This window comes from Ceratotherium simum, chromosome 17 (genome assembly GCF_057802395.1).
Source record: "Ceratotherium simum simum isolate JZ-2026a chromosome 17, ASM5780239v1, whole genome shotgun sequence".
NCBI classification, from domain to species: domain Eukaryota; kingdom Metazoa; phylum Chordata; class Mammalia; order Perissodactyla; family Rhinocerotidae; genus Ceratotherium; species Ceratotherium simum.
In genome coordinates this window covers 24873581-24895874 of record NC_141916.1, presented here as the reverse complement: position 1 = coordinate 24895874, position 22294 = coordinate 24873581, and the positions used below count along the sequence as shown (strand labels likewise).

At 36.0% G+C, this 22294-nt stretch overlaps 1 protein-coding gene across 2 annotated transcripts in view; it reads right to left on the bottom strand.

Moving 5' to 3' along the window:
• ADAMTS20 (ADAM metallopeptidase with thrombospondin type 1 motif 20) overlaps positions 1–22294 on the bottom strand; it is a 180449-nt gene that overhangs the window by 5170 nt on the left and 152985 nt on the right. For both annotated transcript variants that reach the window (XM_087442544.1, XM_004428909.3), the window contains exons 32-37: positions 19635–19835; positions 18790–18919; positions 18488–18582; positions 18306–18400; positions 17403–17536; positions 12214–12305 (exon numbers count right to left, since the gene is read on the bottom strand). In XM_087442544.1, the coding sequence (XP_087298670.1) occupies positions 12214–12305; positions 17403–17536; positions 18306–18400; positions 18488–18582; positions 18790–18919; positions 19635–19835 (747 nt within the window). The remainder of the gene's footprint in view (positions 1–12213; positions 12306–17402; positions 17537–18305; positions 18401–18487; positions 18583–18789; positions 18920–19634; positions 19836–22294) is intronic.

The window sequence follows — 22294 nt, the reverse complement described above, 5'->3', positions numbered from 1 at the left end:
GTGATCTGCAAATTATTGAGTGCCCAGGTAAGGTCAGGCGGTGTTTTCACAACCTAATCGTCATTGTACCCTTCCATTTATTCTTTACCTCCCTGTTCAAGGTCACTTGGAAGCATTCAAATGTATATACACTAGAAGTGAAAGAAAAAAATCCAATTGACGACTGAGAGACGTAGGTAGTCATTAACACAATCAGTTGGGTCTAGAAATATCTATCGTTCCATTTCTACAAACTAATTTCCCTGAGCTTTACTTCTGTCTTGAGTCCTCGTAAAAAAGAAACATAATACAGGCCGGCCCCATGGCTTAGCGGTTAAGTGCGCACGCTCCTCTGCTGGCGGCCCGAGTTCGGATCCCTGGCGCGCACCAACGCACCGCTTCTCCGGCCATGCTGAGGCCATGTCCCACATACAGCAACTAGAAGGATGTGCAACTATGACATACAACTATCTACTGGGGCTTTGGGGGAAAAAAATAAATAAATAAAATTATAAAAAAAAAAAGAAAGAAAGAAACATAATGCAATCTCAAAGAAATAGTAAAACAATTCATCTGAAATGGGAAAGATGTTAATAGAGGTAAAAATACATTTCACTCATTTGTTCAATATTTATTGAGTGGCAGACATGGTGTCAAGTACTGTGGGAGTACGGCGACAGATGTCACTCTAAATCTAAGTGGAGAAAAGATTGGTGGTTGCCAGAGATAGGGTTGGCGGCTGGAGGAAATGATGAGGGTCGTCAAAAGATATAAGCTTCCACTTAAAAGATAAATAAATTCCGGGGATGTGATGTGCAATAAGGTGATTACAGTTAACAATACTGTATCGTTATATTTGAAAGTTGGTAAAAGAGTAGATCTTAAAAGTTCTCATCACTAGAAAATAAATTTTGTAACTATGTATGGTGATAGATGTTAACTAGATTTATTGTGGTGATCATTTTGCAATATAGAGATAACCAAATCATTACGTTGTACACCTTAAACTAATACAATGTTATATGACAATTATATTTCAATACAAGTAGGCAAAAAATAAATAAATCTGATAAGTGAAATGGCATACGTGCAGAAATAAATGTAATGCAATGTAGAGCATTATAGGTATCTTACAAAAAGGGTACTGGTTCATTCCTATGGGACTTCAGAAGGAATAAATGATTGAATAGATGTATTAACTAATTATTTCAATTCCATTACTTCATTTAACATTAAAATTTAAACCTCCTTAAACTTGATCTTTAACTTGAAAAATTAGTTCATCATTGGAGCTGCTACAAAATATGTTTTCTTAAGGTAGTATGAAGTTTACCTCCTCTTCTACTCTCTTGACATTTTTTAGAAGAGGCCACCATAAGAAGTAAAATTCCAATAGCCAAATCACAAGCAGAAGGTAAGGTGATTCAGAAGACCCAGGAATTCAATAAATTGGAATGTCTGCCCTCGAGTAAGTGGCTGCATCAAGGAAAAAAGTAGTTACGGATATAAGATAGAGACGCATACAGATAGATGCAAATTTTAATGTTCTACTTCTTTGATTAACTAGTTGGTTCATGTGTGCTCATTACATCATTGTGTTGTACAATTTTAAAACATGTTGTACATATTTTATTATGAATGGGATCTATAGATCTAATGCAATTCCAATAAAAATTCCACCGAGAATTTTTGTGAATGTACAGAACTGATTCTAAAATTTACATGGAAAGACAAAAAAATTAAAGTAGTTAACCAAGTTTGAAAAAGAGAATAAAGTTGAAGAATCCATACTACCTTATTTTCATACTTATTATAAAGGCTATCGTAACCAAGACAGTGTTGTGTTGGTGAAGACAGAGATGTAGATAAATGGGATGGGATAGAGAGTCCAGAAATAGACGTATATAAATATGTTCAATTGATTTTTCACAAAGGTGGAAAGGCAATTAAGTGGAGAAAATATTGTCTTTTCAACAAATGGTGTTAGGACAACTGGATGTCTATATGCAAAAACCCTCAGATTTCATAAAAAATTAATTCAAAATCAATCATAGATCGAGATGTAAAACATAAAACTGTAAGTTTTTGAAGAAAACATAGGGGAAAAATCTTTGTAACTTGCAGTTAGTCAAAGAGTTCTTCAATATGACACTAAATGCACAACCCATAAAGGAAAAAAAATGATAAATTTGACTTCATTAAAATTTAAAACTTTTGCTCTGTGAAAGATACTTATGAGAAAGAGAAGATAAGGTTCAGACCAGGAGAAAATATTTGCAAATGTCATATCCAATAAAAGACATATCCAGAATATATAAAAAACCCTCAAAACCAAATGGTAAGGAAACAAACAACCCAACTAAAAAAATGGCAAAACAACAAACAAACACATAGAGACAGAGACTGGATTGGTGGTTACCAGAGGGAAATGGGGGAGGGAGGAGGGCGAAAGGGATGATTAGGCACACGTGTGTGGTGATGGATTGTAATTAATATTTGGGTGGTGAACATGATGTAATCCATGCAGAAATAGAAGTATAATGATGTACACCTGAAATTTGTACAACGTTATAAACTAATGTGACCGCAATAAGATAAAAAAATAAATTAAAAAAAATGGCAAAAGATTTGAACATACACTTCACCAAAGAGGATATACAGATGGGAAATAAGCACATGAAAGATGCTTAACATCATTAGCCACAGGAAAATGCAAATTAAACCATGATGAGATACCACTGAAGACGGGGAAATTAACAAACAAAAAACTTGACAACACTAAGTGCTGACAAGGAAGCAAAGCAACTAGAACTTTAGTCCTTGCTGGTGGGACTACAAAACAGTACAGTCACTCTATAATATAGTTTGGCGGTTTCTTATAAAGTTAGACATACTCATACCATACGACCCTACAATCCTACTCACAGGTATTTATCCTAGAGAGATGAAAATGTGTGTTCACACAAAAACCTGTACACAGATGTGCATATCAACTCTATTCATAGTCTCCAAAAACTGTAAACAACCCCTTTTCTTCCAACAGATGAATGTACAAATTGTAGGACAATTGTATGATATCCATATGGTGAAATAATTCTCAGAAATAAAAAGGAGCAAATTATTGGTATGTGCAACAACACAGATGGATCTCAAAGGCATGTTGAGTGAAGGAAGACAATCTCAAAAGGTTACATGCCGTATGACTCCATTTATATGACATTTCAGAAAAGGCAAAACTATAGCAACAGAACAGATCTGTGCTTACCAGGAGTTAGGTTGGATGGAGGAATTACTCCATGGGGGTAGTATGAAGGAACTGTTCTATATTCTGATTATGATGATGGTAACATGAATCTGTACATATGCTAAAACTGTATAACAAAAAAGGCAATTTTACTGTATTTATGTAAAAAAAGAATTTATAATATGAATGGGTATAACATCTATTTAAAGAAAAAATTTGCCAATTGCCTTGCAAACAAAACCCAACTACATGCTTTATGTAAGAGACACACTTAAAACAAAGTGATTCATAAAGGTTAAAATTAAAAGGATGTGCAAAAAATACACCAGGCAAATGAACATAAAAAGAGAGTAGGGGTAGCAATCCTGATAGGGACAAAGTAGAATCTCAAGTCTCAAATCAGGAAAACATGAAAAAGAAGTGATAAAACCATAATCCACAATGAAGACATAACACATGAATATTCTACATCAAATAACAAACCATCTTTTATGAAGCAAAAACTACAGGAGATACAAGGAGACATAGATAGAAACACCCTAATAATATGAAATTTTAACATGCCACTTTTAGTAACAAGACAGATCAATGGGCAGAAATAAGCAGAGAGATAATCTAAATAATATAATCAAAGGGTAGATCTTATGGATATATATATATCAAACTCTACACCCTGATAATAAAGATGTTCAAAATATTTAACAACAGGTTCTAAATACTCAAAATGGATGCTGGTCATGATCCACTGGCATTGGCTGAATGTGGTTATTTCTCTTGCTCTTATGTAATCAATATTAATTACAACACATACACATTGGTTTCTGTTGAAAATTTTTGTGGCTCTGTGAAAAGTACCAAACATTTTACTGTACTTCACTTTTGATATATGTATTCTAAAGTCACATCACACTCCTTAACTTCGTCTCATATTGCAATGTGGCAAAGTTTATTTTCCCTAAAGAGTGCCATATGTGTCCATTCTCTTTTTAGCATTCATGTCCCAGGGTGCCCTGTCATATGCAAACACAGAGGATGTGGTTTTGATGAATCCCAAACAACAGAATAAGCTCTTTCTGTGACATCAAACATCTGGAGAGTATTCATGCAAATGTTCTGTAACTTAACTCAGAATCTGGTTTATATATTTCACAAAACATCTCCAAGAATACTGGGCAGTTTGTATTTTTGGTATCAGTAACCTCAGGCAATTGAATACAGACTGAATATAGATGGGCATCACTCCTTTTGTACTATGCCCAATAACATCTAATTTTGGAAATAGAGCTTTGCATTCCAGAAATGCTTAGAGAACTATGTGAGGGAGGCATCTCACCTTGATGGGCAGAAAGGAGGATTTTATTACTGGTTCTGCCTCTGATTTTCTCATGGATCTTGGACAGATCCATGAGAGTATCTTAACATGGATCTTAACATGTTAAGAGTGTCTTAACATGGAGTGTCTGTTTTTCCAACTGTAAACTGGAATTACCCAATTTACAACTACATAACTTTCTCAAGATATTGTAAGGGAAGAACTGGGGTTATATAGAAATTGGAGAAAAGAAGTTAGAAAGAAATGGAAACAACTGCCTTATCATTTAAAAACCTGACTGTGCTAACACCTCTTATTCAGATTCCATACTCATCAAGAAATCTTCTGTTTATAATAATTAGCTTTCTGTTAAGATATTTGCTATGAGTAAATTTCACCAAGATAAAAGGGGTTTTGATTCCATTTGACAGTCATATGATTTACTTGTATATCAGTCTCCTGTGAATTTTGTTGATATCTCATTGACCAGAGCTTAATCAATTCAACATTTAATGAAAAGAATTAGATTCCCAGAACTTGGTGACCTTTCCAAAGTAAAGGCATCTCTGCGACTTTGTATTAGCAGAGGGTTCACATGTCTAGGTGGCATTTTCAATTTACTTTTCTCTAGTCACATCAAGTATATGACCAGAAGGCATAGACTAGAAAGAGGATGGGTTGTTGGACAAAGTTGACCAGTCTTGACATGAGTTGGCAATTGGAGAATGAATAATCTCCATTTAAGAAGGTCAAAATGGAAGTATTATTAAAAAAATCCAGAGGTGAGGGAAAAGATTGTCTACAACGCTAGAAGCTTTAGATTACACATCCTTGGCTTTAGAGCAGGTGTCTAAAGAGACACAGTGTAAGACTTCAAAAGGGGGAAATTTGTCAGGGGAAGGACAGTCCTGAGAAGGAATGGAAGAGAAGATGTAAGTCAGAGAGTCACCATCTGGGAGGTAGACCAGTCATCTGGTAGATCAGTATGAGTGAAGTAGGGAAAGAGAAGAATGGACATGAATAGAGCTAATCAGCCTCAAAGATTGAATGAGAATATGAGAGTCCTCTGCAAAGTTACCTATCTTTAAAAATATAGCCAAGAGAAGAAGCACTTCTGGAATGGCAACTTGAGGAGTCCTGTGGACTCTCTCCAGCAAAACAACCATAACTGGTAAAAATTATAAAATATAGCTACTATTTAAACTCTCTGGAAATTGTCCTAAAGTTATACAAAAAAATGGAGAAACATTTATTCAAGAAAATCTATGAAATCTAGGTAAGAACAGTAAGCATCTGTGACATTTGAACCATGATTGTTCTTTCCTCCCCCCACCTCAGCCAGATGATAGTTCTATTCTTGATTGGTGCAGTTAAGAACACAGGACTCCATTTTCCCCAGCTCCCTATTAGGGCTAAGGTTTCTCCCTGGGAGGGCAAGCCACCTAGCACTCCTCATCTCACCCAGCTCTGTGCCACAGAAGCTCTATTATAAGCAAGAGTAGCTAAGAGTCTGAAGCTCCCTTCTTCCACTCAGTCCCAACTCACAGAACAGAAGATCTACTCCAGGCACAGCAGGCCAAGAACACAAGGCCCGAATCATTCCCACACAAAATCTCTGGTAGGGCAGAGGTTCCATGCTGAGAAAGGCAAGCCAAGTAGACCAGGGGCTATTGCCATAATTCAGCATCCTGCTTATAGATCAGGGATGTTACTTTGAGAAGTGGGCCTTACCCCTAGATCCATAGAATTGGTGCAAAGTTTCTTCTTAGGGGGAGAATCAAGCTGTAAGAACAGAAATTTCCATAGCTTTTCCTAAGGAGACTGAGCTTATTGAGAAGAGAACATAGGAAGTTCAATCCTAAAGGTGCCATTGAAGTCAGATTTTGGTGGTGTGCCGTTAAGAGGAGGGTGGTGATAGCTCGATGAAAGCAACAAGTAAAACGGTAGGTCAAATTGAAGTTTAACAGAGAGAACCAAGGAATGAGACAGCTAAGAAGGGCTCCTCCTGAGGTCTGACCTGACCTCAAAGACTGACCTACAAGATGACCCTGGCCAAGGGGCCTGAATTTAATTGGATCAGACTGTGGAGTAATTTATGCCTCCAGGATGTTACTGAAAGAATAGAGCAATCATCTAGCAATTAGTGGAGGCTAAGAGCTGAGTGTGATATCAGTGGAGGCAGACCAAAAGAAACTTAATGGGGAGTGAGGGAAGGAGACAATCAAAGAGAGCCCAGCTAAAAACACTACCATTCCAGGAGGCTCAGAGTGACTGTGTACACATCCAAGGCTGTGCCCTCTGAAGAGCAGCATCAAAGACTGCATACTGCAGGGGAAATAGATGTCACCAAAATAGTGCAGCCAAGGAACTAAGCAAATAAATAAGTAAGCAAACAACAAGTCCTTGAGGGGACAGGAGACTTAGTATCCACAGTTGCTAAAATATATTATCTAAAATGTCCAATTTTCAACAAAAAATTATGAGACATACAAAGAAACTGAAAGGAATGACTCATATACAGGAGAAAAAAGGTAACAGAAACTGCCTTTGAGAGGTTTCAGATGTCAGACTGAGCAGATAAAGACTTCAAAGAAGCTCTTACAAATACGTTGAAAGAACTAAAAAAAAACATGTTTAAAAAAGTAAAGGAAGGTATGATAATAATGTCTAATCAAATAGAGAATGCCAATAAAGAGATAGAAATTATGTTTACAAAGAGAGCCGAAGGACAATTCTGGAGTTGAAAAGTACAATAACCAAAATAAAAATTTACTAGAGGGGCTCAAACAGTAGATTGGAGCTGGCAGAAGAAAAAAATCAGCAAAAATCAATAGTGATGATCTAACCTGAAAAACAGAGAGAGAAAAGAATGAAGAAAAATGAACAGAGCCTCAGAGAAGCAAAGGGACACCATTAGGTGTGTCACCATATGCATAATGAGAGTACCAAAAGGAGAGAAGAGAACAGAGCAGAGAATATATTTGAAGAAATAACAACTGAAAATTTTCCAGATTTGGTGAAATGCATTAATCTACACATCCAAGAAGATCAATAGACTACAAATTGGGTAGACACAAAGAGATACCCATCCAAATAAGTCATGGTAAAGATGTGGAAAGCTGAAGACAAAGAGAAAATCTGAAAGCACCGGATAAAAATAACCACATATATCGGAACCTCAGTAAGATATATAGCTAACTTCTATTGCTTATCTAGAAGCCATAGGATGGCAGGATGACGTATTTAAAGTGCTGAAAAATAAAAACTGCAAATCAAGAATTTTATAACAAGCAAATCAATCTTTCAAGAATGAAGGCAAAATAAAGACATTCCCATATATACAAAATTGAGAGGATTTGTTACTAATAGACCTGTTGTATAAAACACACTAAAAGAAGTTCCTCAGGCTGAAATCAAGTGACACCAGACATTAACACAAATCAACACAAAACAACCAAAGAGTGCTGGTAAAGGTACTTGTGTAGGTAATTATAAAAGACACTATAACTGCATGTTTCTTTTCCTTTCTTCTCTTAACTGATTTAAAAAGCAATTGTATAAACCAATAAGTATATAATTATATTATTGAGCTGTAATATATAGAAGTGTAATATATTTGATAATAATGGCACAAATGAGGCAGATGGAAGTAAAGCTGTTTTGGAGTAAGGAAATGAAACCAGCTGGTAACTCACATCAAACAAAGAGAAACAGAAATGCTAAATAAAGAATTTCATACAAAAAACTTTATGAATATATAATTTATCTCATTATTCTCTCATATTCTCTAAAAGGCATAAAATTATATAAAGTAATATTATCAAAATGTATCATGGGTTTGTTATATATGTAGATGGTGTATGTATAACAAATATAAGACAAAAAAGGGAAGAGGAAATAGAGCATTTATAAGAGTAATACTTCTATATTTCACTGGAATTAGGTAGTATAAATTTGAAGTAGATTCTGATGAGCTAAGATGCATTTTTTAAGCCCTAGAGCAACCATTAAGAAAGCAATTCAAAAAAATATAGCAAAAAAATTGTTAATGAAATTAAGATGTTACACTAGAAAACACTCACCAAATAAAAAAGAAAGCAGTAAAGGAGGAACAGAGGAACAAAAACAACATAAGACATATAGAAAACAAAAAGTAAAATGGCAAATGTAAATTGAGGCACATCAGTAATAACATTAAACAATCCAATCAAAAGGCAGAGATCCAACAAAATGCTCTCTATAGGAGACACTCTTAAGAGCCAAAGATATAATAGGTCAAAAGTAAATGAGATGAAAACATATACACTACTTTATAAAAGGGCTGAGGAGCCATTCTAATACCAGATAAATTAGACTTTAACACCAAAAAAAGTTACTAAGATAAAAAGAAACATAAATTTTCATGATAAAAGGGTCAATATATCAGGAAATTATGAGAATTCTAAATATATAATCAAATCACGTGCAACAAAACCCCAGAGTAAATGAATCAAATACAAAGTAAATGAAACAATATAATTGAAGTGAGAAATAGACAACTTAACCATAATAGTTGCAGAGTTTCAGTGGATAGAACAACTAGGCAGAAGATCAATAAGACAATGGAAGAGTTGAACAGCACTGTAAACCAACTAGGCCTGACAGACATCTATAGAACTCTTTGCCCAACAACAACAGAATATACATTCTTTCCAAGCACATATTGAACATTTTCCAGGATAGCCATATGCTACACCATAAAACAAGCCTCAATAGATTTAAAAGGATTGAAATAAAACACAGTGTGTTTTCCAACCACAATGGAATGAAAGTAGAAATCAGTAACAGAAGGAAACTTGTGAAATACACAAATATACAGGGATTAAACATCCTTAAATGTACAGGGATTAAACACCCTTAAATAACCAATGGACCAAAGAAGACATCATAAGTGATAATAGAAAATATTTTAAGGTGAATGAAAATGAATACACAACATACGAAAAGTTTGGGGATGCAATGAAAGACGTGCTTAAAGGGAAATTTATAGCTGCAAATGTCTATCTTAAAAGAGAAAAAACGTTTCATACCAATCACCTAAATTTCCACCTTAAGACACTGGAAAAAAAAGAGCAAATTAAATCTGAAGCAAGCAGAAGGAAAGGAACAATAAAGAATAGAGTGGAAATTGATAAAATCAAGAATAAAAAAATAATAGGGAAAATTAACAAAATCAAAAGTTGGTTTTTTTGAAAAGAAGAACAAAATTGACAAACCAACCAAGAAAAAGGGAAGGAGACTGAGATTACTAAAATCAGGAATGAAAGAGGGGACATAACTGTGAATCTTACAGAAATGTGAAGGATTATAAGGGAATACTATGAACAATTGTATGCCAACCAATTAGATAACTGATGAAATGGACAAATTCGTAAAAAGACATAAACTACTAAAACTGAATCAAGAACTAAATAATCTAAATAGATCTATAATAAGTAAAGAGATTGAATTAGTAACTAAAACAGCTTTCACAAAGAAAAGCCCAGGCTCAGACGGCTTTGCTGGTGAATTGTACCAAATATTTAAAGAATTAATTCTTCACAAACTCTCCTAAAAAAGTAGAAGAGGATGGAATACTTCTCAATGTATTCTATGAGGCCACTATTTCCCTGATACCAAAAACCAGACAAGGCTATCACACATAAAAAACATGATAGACCAATATCTCTTATGAATATAGATGAAAAATTCTCAACAAAGCAAAAGAAATCTAGCAACATATAACAAGGATTACACACCATGACCAGGTGGGATTTATCCTAGGAATGCAAGATTGTTTCAACATAGAGAAATCAATCAGTAATGGACAAGAACTACAGGATGATCTCAATGGAAGCAGAAGCATTTGACAAAATCCAACACTTTCATGATAAAAAACCACTTAACATTGGGAATAGAAGGGCACTTCCTCCATCTGATCAGAGGCATCTACAAAATGCTCACAGCTAACACCCTTAATGATGAAGGACCAAATGCTTTTCCTCTAAAATCAGGAACAAGACAAGGATGTCCACTCTCATCACTTCTATTCAACACTATACTGGAAGTTTCAGACAGAGTAAAGAGGCAAGGTAAAGAAATACAAGGCATCCAGATTGCAAAGGAAGAAATAAAACTATCTTTATTTGCAGATGACATCATTGTGTATCTAGAAAGTCCTAAGGAATCCACTAAAAAACTATCACAACGAATAAATGAGTTCAGTAAGGTTGCAGGAAGAAAGATCAATTTGTAAGAATATAGGCAAAAAGTGGTGATTTATTTGGCCCCAGATTTAGGGATCCCTTTACTAGACAATTCTCCCTGTAAAAAGCCTTCTTTATCTTGATCTGGAATCCGCTGTCCTATTAATGACCCCTGGAGTAACACACACTGACCCCACTCCTCTTGCATGGAGCTCTTTACATATTTAAAGATAGTTCACATAACCTCCCACTCTTTTCCTTGGCTACCTTCTTCATTTTCTTTACTTGACATGATTTAAACCATCCTTTATTTCCAGGTTGTTTCCTCCTACACCTAGACAGATTAAAAATATAATTTAAAATTAAAAAAAAATTTATAAACAAATTCCATTGCCGGGCACAAATAAATCTTTTGGTCTCAACACTGTGTTTTGGTACTTTATGATTATATTATGTTGTTTAGAAATCATTCCAGGCTCTACATAAGTCATAATGAACTCCCGGTGGTTGAATAAAACACCTAGTTCTTTTTCATACGATGTCGCCAGGTTCCATTCGTGTTTCTGGACCTAAGATTATATATTTATTCCAATTAATTTTTTTCTTATTCATTTCAGCTGTAGTTCTAGTGTCTTTTCATCTCCTTTAAGTCTCTTTCTCTAATATAGAAAACACCCTCTTTCTAACATAAGCATGCCTTCTATGTCATATGATGAAAATTGTAAATGGGAAATTCTGAGACTACTTCTCTTCAAAATGATATCAATAGTATAATTACTATCTCTTGTGCATGATTACTCAATTAGCTATGAATCTACCTAACAATACTATATTCATCTAGCATACATCTCTCCATCTTATCATAAAAATGTTGTTCATACAGACTTTATAAAGTCTCTTGTTAAAAATGAGATAGTAAATTTCTTCTAGGAAGCACACTCTATACCGGAAATCACAGAGATCACAAAAAGGGTGTGTGAAGAGAACTCTGGAAAAAAAGGATTAAAACAAGAATAAATACATGGAAATGTCCTATTTCACAGATAATAGAAAGTTATGCTGGGAATGTGACAGACCCAGACAACTAATATAACTGATGTTAGCAGCAGTGTATGCAAGTTACATGCTTGTGATCCATTCCTTTACAGTGTAATATATATCCATTCATTTACATGTTCTAAGTGGAAATATTAAAAATGATAAAGCATCATGGAAAGAGAAATAGGATCTAAACAATTTAAAATTCTTATTATTATACCTTTCAAACAAACCCCAAATTAGCAAAGATACTTTTCCTCCAAAGTTTATCTATAACCTTTGAAATAAAGCTCATATGAGAAGCTTTGCATTTTCTATGATTTATGCTTCTTGCAATATTCTGGTCAAGAAAATGAATGAAGAGAAATAGTATCAATTTTTTGATATTGAAGGAAAAATAAACAAATATGAAATACCTGTGGGCATCTGGCAGCACTGTAGCAATCTCCAGCTGTGGCAAATGGAACTGCTTTTCCAAATATTGTCTGAGCAAAAAGAAGGTCTGTAGCTAGAAAATAACAAAACTCTTTAACATGGAGACATTGTATATTTTCCGATCTTCATTGCAAAACATAAAGTCTTCATATTATATTCTTAAATATATTTATATAATTAATTCAAAAATGCCGCACAATTATTGTAGGTAACAGAGATCAGGCTCTCAATAAATAATTTTTCTTTAATACAGAAATGTTCATCTCATAAATTACCCTAAAAATGGCAGGTATATCATAACTCATCCAAAAGTTTTAAAAACTAAATAAATGCTTTATTATATCTTATATCATAGTGATATCTAAAATAGATAAAGTCAGGTCATGAGCAAAATTACAGAAGAAAAAACATTATTTAAAGGTAAATAAATTATGATAGGGCCGGCCCTGTGGCTTGGTGGTTAAGTGCTCGCGCTGCGATGCTGGTGGCCCGGGTTCGGATCCCGGGTGCGCATCGAGGCACCACTTCTCCGTTCATCCTGAGGCCGAGTCCCACATACAGCAACTAGAAGGATGTGCAGCTACGACACACAACTATCCAATGGGGCTTTGGGGGTAAAAAATAAAAATAAAAAAAAATAAAAAAAAAAATTATGATAAAGCAACACGCGGGTGCTTATAGATGGTATATATATCAATTCATTTAGGCAATTCAAAAACATCAGCTAAAAAGTGTGCTATTTTCTTTGATTCCTTCTATTATTGCATTATATATATTATTATTTTATTCTTTTCAATAATAACTTTTGCTAATGTTATTAGCAAAATTTCCTGATTTGCAATAATTCTGGGGATTCTATCTAAGATATCAAAAATAGAGTCATTGGATCAAAAACAGTTTGGAAGAAACCCTAAAAGTCAGCTGGTCCAATCACTTATTCATACTTGAATCACTTAAACAGTATCCCAACCAATGATCACCCAGCTAGTGGCTCTCACCTCCACTGATGTTGTTTCAAATCACTTCACTTTTCAAGAGGACTGCCAGATCACTGTATGCCCCCATGATGATCCCAGTCCCCTAGAGGCTATCCCCAAAGGTAGCATTTCTGGAAATATCATTACTCCAAGGACAGTTTCCAAAACTAGGAGGCCTTCGGTGGCGTGCCAGAGTCAGCTTGTACCAAATCATGAGACCCAATTGTGTGTGTCTCTTCTCAACTCCACGTACAGGGAGGTCACATTGGTAGCTTAAAATTAGCCACAGTGGGAATATATACACCAAGGAAATTGGTAAATACTATAAAACAGATTTTCTTTTTCTTGGAGAGCTGGTTGTTAAACATTTGTCCACTGCCACTGCTTAGGCATAATACTTATGCATCAGGCTGGAGCAGAGCAGACACAACTATCTAATCACCCTTTGCTACTATTTCCTGCATCGTTACCTGGATGCCCACAGATAGCTCTAACTTAACATGTCCAAAGTTAAATGCATTATCTTTTCTCCAAACTTCTTCCCCCTGCTATATTTCTCATCTTACTGAACTATATCACCATCCACCCAGTCAACTTGGAAATCTCTCTAAGTATTCCATGTCACTAATCCCCATATTCCTTCTGTCTAAAAGTCTTATAGAGTCTCTACCTCTTTAATATTTCTCAGATGGCTCTCCATTCTGAACAATGTCCTTAGCTTAGGCCCTATCACTTTCTATCCAAATTATTAGGTTAGCTTCCTAATTATCTTCATGGATACAATTTCTTGTCCCTCCAACCAAGTCTGTTCCCTCCCATGCTTATAATTTGACTGCAGTGGTTCCCATAACTTACAAGATAAAATTCAACTGTATAGTTTAGTATACATTGTTCTTCAAGATCTGCTTCCTGGAAACTTCTCTAACAAGTTACCGTCCCTCAACCTTCTTTCAATTTATGCTTAGACAAAAGTGCACTACTTTTTATTCTCTGATAGAACAAAGATGCTTCTTGAAACTCCTTTTCCCCACTTTGGTTAATTCAAATTTGTCTTCAAGATTTCCTCAAGATAGTTTTTTGAGGGAAATTAAAATAGATATTTGTTTAGAACCTATTATGCATTGGACATTATTATAAGTACTATAAGAACATAACGGTGGATGAAACAAAGGCTGATGGAACCTAAACACTATCAGAGAGAGACTAATAATAAAGTCAATATTATCACATGTTAGGGGTGATAATTGCTACAGAAAAAAAAAATGAAGCAGAAAAAGGACAAGGAGAAAGGGAGTTAGGAGTGGAGAGTGGTCCAGGATGGACTCATTGAGAAGGTAAATTTAGTCAGAGACCTGAAAGAAATGAAGGGATAAACCCTACAGAAAACTGTGAGACAACCGTTCCAGGCAGCATAATAGAAAGTGCAAAGGCCTTAACGTGGTGGCGTGCTTGATATGTTCAAGGAACAGCAAAGAAGCATGTGTGTCTGGAGCAGAGTGTGCAAGGGGGGAGTGTGGAGGGAGGGGGCAGAGAAGTAATGGAGGTGGGGAGGTCATGCTGAGTTTTGTCGACCAGTAAAAGGATTCTCCATGTTACTCTGAGTTAGATAGGAAATGTTTGCAGAGTTTTGAGCAGAGCTCAGGGTCGCTAAAAAGATGAAATGAGATCATGTATAAGACATGACATGGCTTATCTTTTAAGGGGTGACTCTGGCTTCTCTGTTGAGAAGAGAATCTAGATCAGGAACGGGGAGAATGGCACAATACTGAAACAGGAGTACCAGTCAGTGGGCATAATAATCCAGGTGAAAAAATGATTTGGACTTGGACCAAGGTGGTAGCAAATGAGGTAGTGAGAAAGTGAGACTTGGGATGTGTCTTAACTCCAGCGGCCATAACAAACTATCACAGACTGGGTTGTTTAAACAACAGAAACTTATTTCTCATAGTTCTGGAGGCTGGAAGTCTGAGATCAGAGTGCCAGTAGGGTGGGGTTCTGGTCTTCCGGGCTTGCAGATGGTCATCTTCTTGCTATGTCCTCACATAGCAGGGAAAGAGCTCTGGTGTCTTTTCCTCTTTTTACAAGGGCACCAAATCCCATCATGAAGGCCCCATCCTCATGACCTCATCCAAACCTAATCATCTGCACATGAACAAATACCATCACATTGAGGATTAGGGCTTCATTGTATGAATTTGGGGGGACACACTTCAGTCCACAGCAGTGTCATTGGATTTAGAGAAATGGAGGAAAAACCAGTGATGTAAGAGAGAAAGGAAAATTTGCTGAAATAAATGTTCTCGAGAAGGTGCAAAGCGATGAGCCTAGAGCACAAGTTAGAAAGGTTTGCCTTACATGGGAGCGGGTCTAGTTCATCCACAGTAAATGTGACAGAATGCAAAGCACAGAGAAAAGATTTAGATAGGTTCCTAGAGGTGGCAGTGGCAGTTTGTGGAAATTCCCTTCTTCTTGTCCATATTTTCTCAGTAAGATCGGAAGGAAGATCGTCAGGAAGATCGTCAGCAATGAGTGAATAGAGTGGGGAGGTTAGAAACTAGAAGCTAGAGGAGAAGATGTGAGTTAGACATTTTAGGGGACAGGGTGAGGGAATGGACTAGGGGAGTGCTGTAGGATTACTCCGCAGCAAGAAGGGTCCGGTCCACATAAACCAGTAGTCACGCATTTAAAGCGAGCTCAGTCAGAAGGGCCGTGTATTATTTGCTGCCCTCAGTTCCGCAGTGCATGCACAAAGCAGGTGAAAGGTTTAATTTAATCAAGACTGGGTTTAATTTTTTTTTTTTTTTTTCTGCCACACAAGCTTGAGGAAGGAAAAGAGAGACCAGGAAGTTGAAAATATGTACATTTAACACTGTGTGCTCAGGGACCAGCCCAATGCCTGGCCAAATGGCAGGTTTGTTTGATAAATTAATGAAAAATAACAGCTTAATCAACAGCAAATAAATTACCAAGTGTCTGTTATGTCCTTAGCAATGCTAATTACCTGACACAACATACATTATTATTTAATAATAACTAGTATTATAGAGTATTTACTATATGCAAGGTATTTACTAGATATGTTACAAGTATTGCCTCTTAATCTTCATTAAAAAAAAAAAAAAAGAAAAAAGGGAAAAAAGAAGTAAAGAAAAAACCTGAGAGGCAGCTTATCATTTTATAGGTGAGGGAATTTAGGCTTAAAGAGAGATGCCCAAGGTCACAGAACTGCAAAATGGTGGCAAAGAATTTACACCCAGACAGTCTAACTCCAGAGATTATGATCATAACTGTAACAGTATAATGCTTCCCCACTATAGTAATGGTGGGTGTTCAGTAAATGGTAGTAAATTGTTACTAACAATTATAGTTCATCATCATATGACTGTGATTTAGAGATTATGTATTCATATATTCACTGTCTCAATAAGCATTTTTTAATATATTTTTATGGTTTATGTACTATGCTAAGCACTGATGATTCAATTGCGATTTAGAGTTTTTGCTTCCGAAATGAATTTCTTTGCCTTTTCATGTAGATATGTAACTTCCAGGATGGCAGGCTGCATTATGCTCAGTGTATATTAGGTTCCATAAATATATTTTGACTTGGCTGTATTATTAATTACTTTCCAGAAAGGCAGCAGGTCCATAATCTGGGATCTGTGGGTGGGACTTTATCTTCCCACAAGGCCAGTTATTAACTGGATGAATTGAGACAAGTCACTTAACGTCTATAAGTGTATCTTAATTGCATCGGTCACAACAACGGATGCAATTCTACCTTAACTCATACAGAGTTGTTACAAAGATCAAATGACACAATTTGTGGGAAAATACTAGACAAATTATAATCTGAAACTAATGTTAATTATTAATTTAAGCCCTGTGAAAAGCTTATACAACTACATTGAAGGTATTAACTTCCTTATCTTTAATATAATAGGGCATTTTAAGGTAGAGGGTTATATCTTGGAAGGGCAGTATCTTATCACTGTCATTACACTATGTTTTTATTAGGGGTCCCCATGGTCCATGTCATTGTGGAGGAAGTATGTAGCTAATAACTTAAAAAAAAATTTAAGTAATTATTGCACAATGCTAGGTCCTTCTCTATACCCTGGCTATCACATATTGTTAGACTTTCATTAGCAAATAGAGGCATTTCATTTTACAAATAGAGATTCAGCACTTACTTTTAACTTGCATGGAAGTGAGATCAATTCTTATTTTGCTGAAAACGGTGTGTCCAGCAGCCAGGTAGTCATTTTTACACTGACAGTCTTGCCTCCTACTTCCATTAAAAGGACATTCATATGGATTTTGTAGTCTGTAACAACATTAGAATATATTTAGTATTGGATACAGTTATTAGCCCATAATTTAGATAAATGGTAAACTTTGGAAGTGGGAAGGTAAAGTACACACTCTTCAATATTGTAGTGTCAACAAGTTAAACGAGAAAGTAGTAAAAATTACTCAAGGTTAGCCTACAAAATTCTCGACAGGAAATTCAAGACGAGTTTGTGGAAAAATAATGCAGCTCTAGTTCTGCTAGCTTTTGTTACTGGAGTTAATTTGATTTATATGAAAACACACACAGGTCTTACATTCTTTCCTTCCCTCTTGTCCCGCTGCTCACCCACAGTATCCCTCTTAGTCAGTCTCTCTGTGAGCACATGTCAATACTCAAGTCTTGATTATTGAACAAGCATGGACAAGATCTGGCTTAGGTCCTAATATGTCCACCTGCTCCTAAATTACTTGTCCACTTGCGAGCCGTTCAAGTATCACTCTGAATGCTGGAACTTCTAATTCTCTTGAAGGACCATAAAAATGCACGGATAGGGCCGGCTCTGTGGCTTAGCGGTTAAGTGCGCGCGCTCTGATGCTGGCGGCCTGGGTTCGGATCCCGGGCGCGCCCCAAGGCACCACTTCTCCGTCCAGCGCGAGGCCGAGTCCCACGTACAGCAACTAGAAGGATGTGAACCTATGACATACAACTATCTGCTGGGGCTTTGGGGGGAAAAAAATGAATAAATAAAATCTTTAAAAAAAAAAAAAAAAAATGCACGGATAAGCCAAAACACAGCTCATACCTAAAACCATACACTTCAGAAAAGTTGTCTTCTTCACCTTTGATCAATGATATATATTCCTTGGGGTTCTCCAAGTACATGCCTGCACAATAGATCTAAAGGGAAAATGCAAACATCTAGAAAAGCTTTTTCCAAAGTGAACGGTCAACGTCAAAATCAAATAGGAACTGTTTTCATAATACCTTGATTATTCTTCCCTTAATGTTAAGGTAATAGTCACCATCCCTGGTAATGTTGTTTTTCACTTGGATTTCTTTGCAGCTAGTAAATGTTTTACCTTCAAGGACAAGTGAATACAACTTATCAACTATGAACACATTACAAATACAGCATGAATTTAACTCAATCATACAAATATTGTTATACCCTGAAAAAATAGACGCTTCATTTTGTGGAGCATATGACTACTACAAATATTTATTTTCAAATTTCAGTTAAAACACTTAGAGTGTTCCTAAGTAGATTTTTGAAGTCTAGTACTTACAGTCATTAACATAACATTTCCTTTGAGCGTCTGGTTTTAAGTGCTTTAAACATAAGTCACTGGACCAACCATTTTCGGCCATGCATTCCACTCTTCTCTCCATTACCCCAACTCCACAAGTCACTGAGCACTGTAAACAGAGTAAAATTTGAGGGTAAAGTATATAATGGATAATAAAGCCAGTAAATCTGTATCTCCTCCTCTCAGACTAGGTCCTTTTGGAACAAACCGATGATCAACAGTAGCTAGAACTACTGCAGATACAAAAATACCCTGGAGGCTGGATGGTCACAGGTGGGAGTAATCCTTAGGTGTGAGCCTGAATCTATTATTTCTCAGTTACTGGCTTCTTTTCATTTATTTTATATAGTTACATCAACAGTAAATTGTAAATATTTGATAAACATTAATTAATGATGATTATTAAGACTACTGAGTTTTGTCTCATAGTTATATGCTACATTTGCAAAGCAATATTTTCTTGCTTTCTATCAATTAAATTGGAAATGGAATACAGTGCAAGTAACTTATTACTCATACATTAGATTTATTTAGTTTTTCACTTAACCAATAAATATTTATTGAGCATCTACTCAAAATGCAAACCACTGTGCAAGGCTCTCTGAGGAATAGAAATTAGTATTAATTATGGTCCCTGCTTATAAGCAGGTTATAGCAAGCATAGAAAAAGAGATAAGATATTTATACAAATAACTGCTAAAGTGGTTTTTAGATAATAGGGGTATGAGATAACTCTGAGAACTAGTTAGACATGCAGATTACCAGGCATCCCACACCTAGAAAGCCTCATTCAGAAGGTTTCAAATTCATAATTATACACTGACCTTGCTCCATTTTCCAACTCTCCAAGTGGCCATATGCAAACAGCTCCTAAAATTGCATTTGTAAACCTGAGGGGAAGGCAGCACAGGGCATTCTCGATAGTCCACAGGCCAAAGCTGGTGGAGTTTATATTTCTCAGTAGACCAGATTCCAGTGCAATATGTAATCCTTTGTCGGTGACTAAATCCACAGTTACTTGCACACTGAAAAATACACAGTTACAAGGGGAGAAGAAGATGCCCTTAAACTTAACCAGGGCCTACTATTTGCCAAGCGCTTAATATATACTATGCTGTATCATCCCCACAAGAATACTATTTATTAGCCTCATTTACAGATGAGTAAACAAAGGTTCAGAAACATTAGGCAACTTTCCCAGAGTTGTAACAGTAAACAGAAAGCATCCAGATTCAGGCTAGATTGTCTATTCGTAGTGTCTATTTTGTTTTCCATTACACTACTAAGAATAGCTTAATTGAATGAAACTTTATCTCCCGATAGGCACAGCTTTGGAGAAATGGAACATATTAGGTGTTATTACCTGAAATAAAGGACATTTATTATCCTTAACTTACTAGTAACTATATATAAGTTAGTACACATTTATCTTAATACATACAGTGTAATGGGTAAAACCATTTGTCTAAAATAGGTAAGGGATTTAATATAAATTAAAGGTCCAGGCCTAAAACGGGCAAATAGATTTCTGCTTCTAGCAAAAATGGAGTCACAAGAAATAGAATTACCTTCCAACCTGAAACAACAAAACACCTGGACAAAATATATAAAACAATGGCTTTTAAGACACTGGACCTTAGGCAATAAAGGATAGTGATCCTGGGAGATTGAAGCAAACAAAGTGACCCCTTAATTGCCCCATCCCACTGCTTTGAGAGAGTTTGCAGGTCTTGGAACAAGGAAAGGGGTGAGCCCAAGGGAATGGCAGAATTCTGACCAGTGTGTACATACATGTGAGGACACCAACTGAGGCCAAGGAATGAACCAATCAAAAAACTTAGGAATCACTGTATCTGGCACTCACTTGGGACCAAATATAGTGTCTGTTCCCTCTGGCCAGATGGAAAACCCTATATATGTGAGGCAACATGTAGAGTGCTCAAAGGGAGAATCTGAATAGACTTAAAATAAGCGAAGAGATTCAATTAATAATCAAAAACCTTCACGCAAAGAAAAAGCCAGGACTAGAGGCTCCACTGGTGAATTCCACCAAATGTTTAAAAAATTAATACCAACCCCTCCAAAACTCTTTCAAAAGATAGAAGAAAAATGAACACTTCCTAATTCATCTTTTTTTTTTTTTTTTTTTTTGGTGAGGGGATCAGCCCTGTGCTAACATCTGCCAATCCTCCTCTTTTTTTTTGCTGAGGAAGACTGGCCCTGGGCTAACATCCGTGCCCATCTTCCTCCACTTTATATGGGATGCCACCACAGCATGGCTTGCCAAGCAGTGCGTTGGTGTGTGCCCGGGATCCGAACTGGCGAACCCCGGGCCGCCACAGCGGAGCGCTCGCACTTAACCGCTTGTGCCACCGGGCCGGCCCCCCCTAATTCATCTTATGAGGCCAGTATTTCCCTCATACAAAAACCAGGCAAAGACATCATGAGAAAATAAAAATACAGACCAATATCTCTTATAAATGTAGATGCAAAAATCCTCAACAAAACACTAGGAAAACAATTCCAGAAGTACATAAAAAGGATTATACACCATAACCAAGCAAGATTTATCCCAGGAATGTGAGATTGTTTCAACATACGAAAATCTATCAGTGGAATACATCATACTAATGGAAACATAGACAAAAACCACGAGAGCATCTCAATAGATGCAGAAAAAGCATTTGATGAAATCCAACACATTTTCATGACATAAACACTGAGAAAACTAGGAATCAAAGAGTACTGATAAATGGAATCTACAAAAAATCATAGCAAACGTATTTAACTGTGAAAACTGAAAGCTTTCCTCTAAAGAACAGGAACAAGACCAGGATGTCTGTTTTCACCGCACTTCTATTCGGCATTGTTCTGGAGTTTCTAGCCAGAAATTGCGCAAGAAAAAGAAATAAAAGGCATCCAGATTTAAAGGAAGTGAAACTATCTGTATGTGCAACTGATATACTCTGTATGTAAAAAACCCTAAGTAATCCACACACAAAAAGAGTTAGATTCAATGAATGTGTTCAACATACAAAAATCAATTCTATTTCTATACAGTAGAAATGGACAATCAGAAAATAAAACTGCGAGTACAATTCCATTTACAGAAGCATAAAAAGTTAGTAAAATATTTAGGAATAAATTTAACCAAAGAAGTGCAAGATTTGTACACTGAAAACTATAAAACATCCTTGAAAGAAATTAATAAGACCTAAATAAATGGAAAGATATGTCATGTTTATGGATTGGAAGACCTATTATTAAGATGGCAATATTCCTCAAATTGATCAAGATTCAGTGCAATCTCTAACAAAATCCTAGCTGATTTTTACACAGAATATGACAAATTGATCCTGAGATTCATATGAAAATGTAAGGGACACAGAATAGCCAGATAATCTTGAAAAGGAAGAACAAAGTTGCCTCCCTCACACTTCCTGATTTCAAAACTTACTATAAAACTACAGTAACCAAGACTATG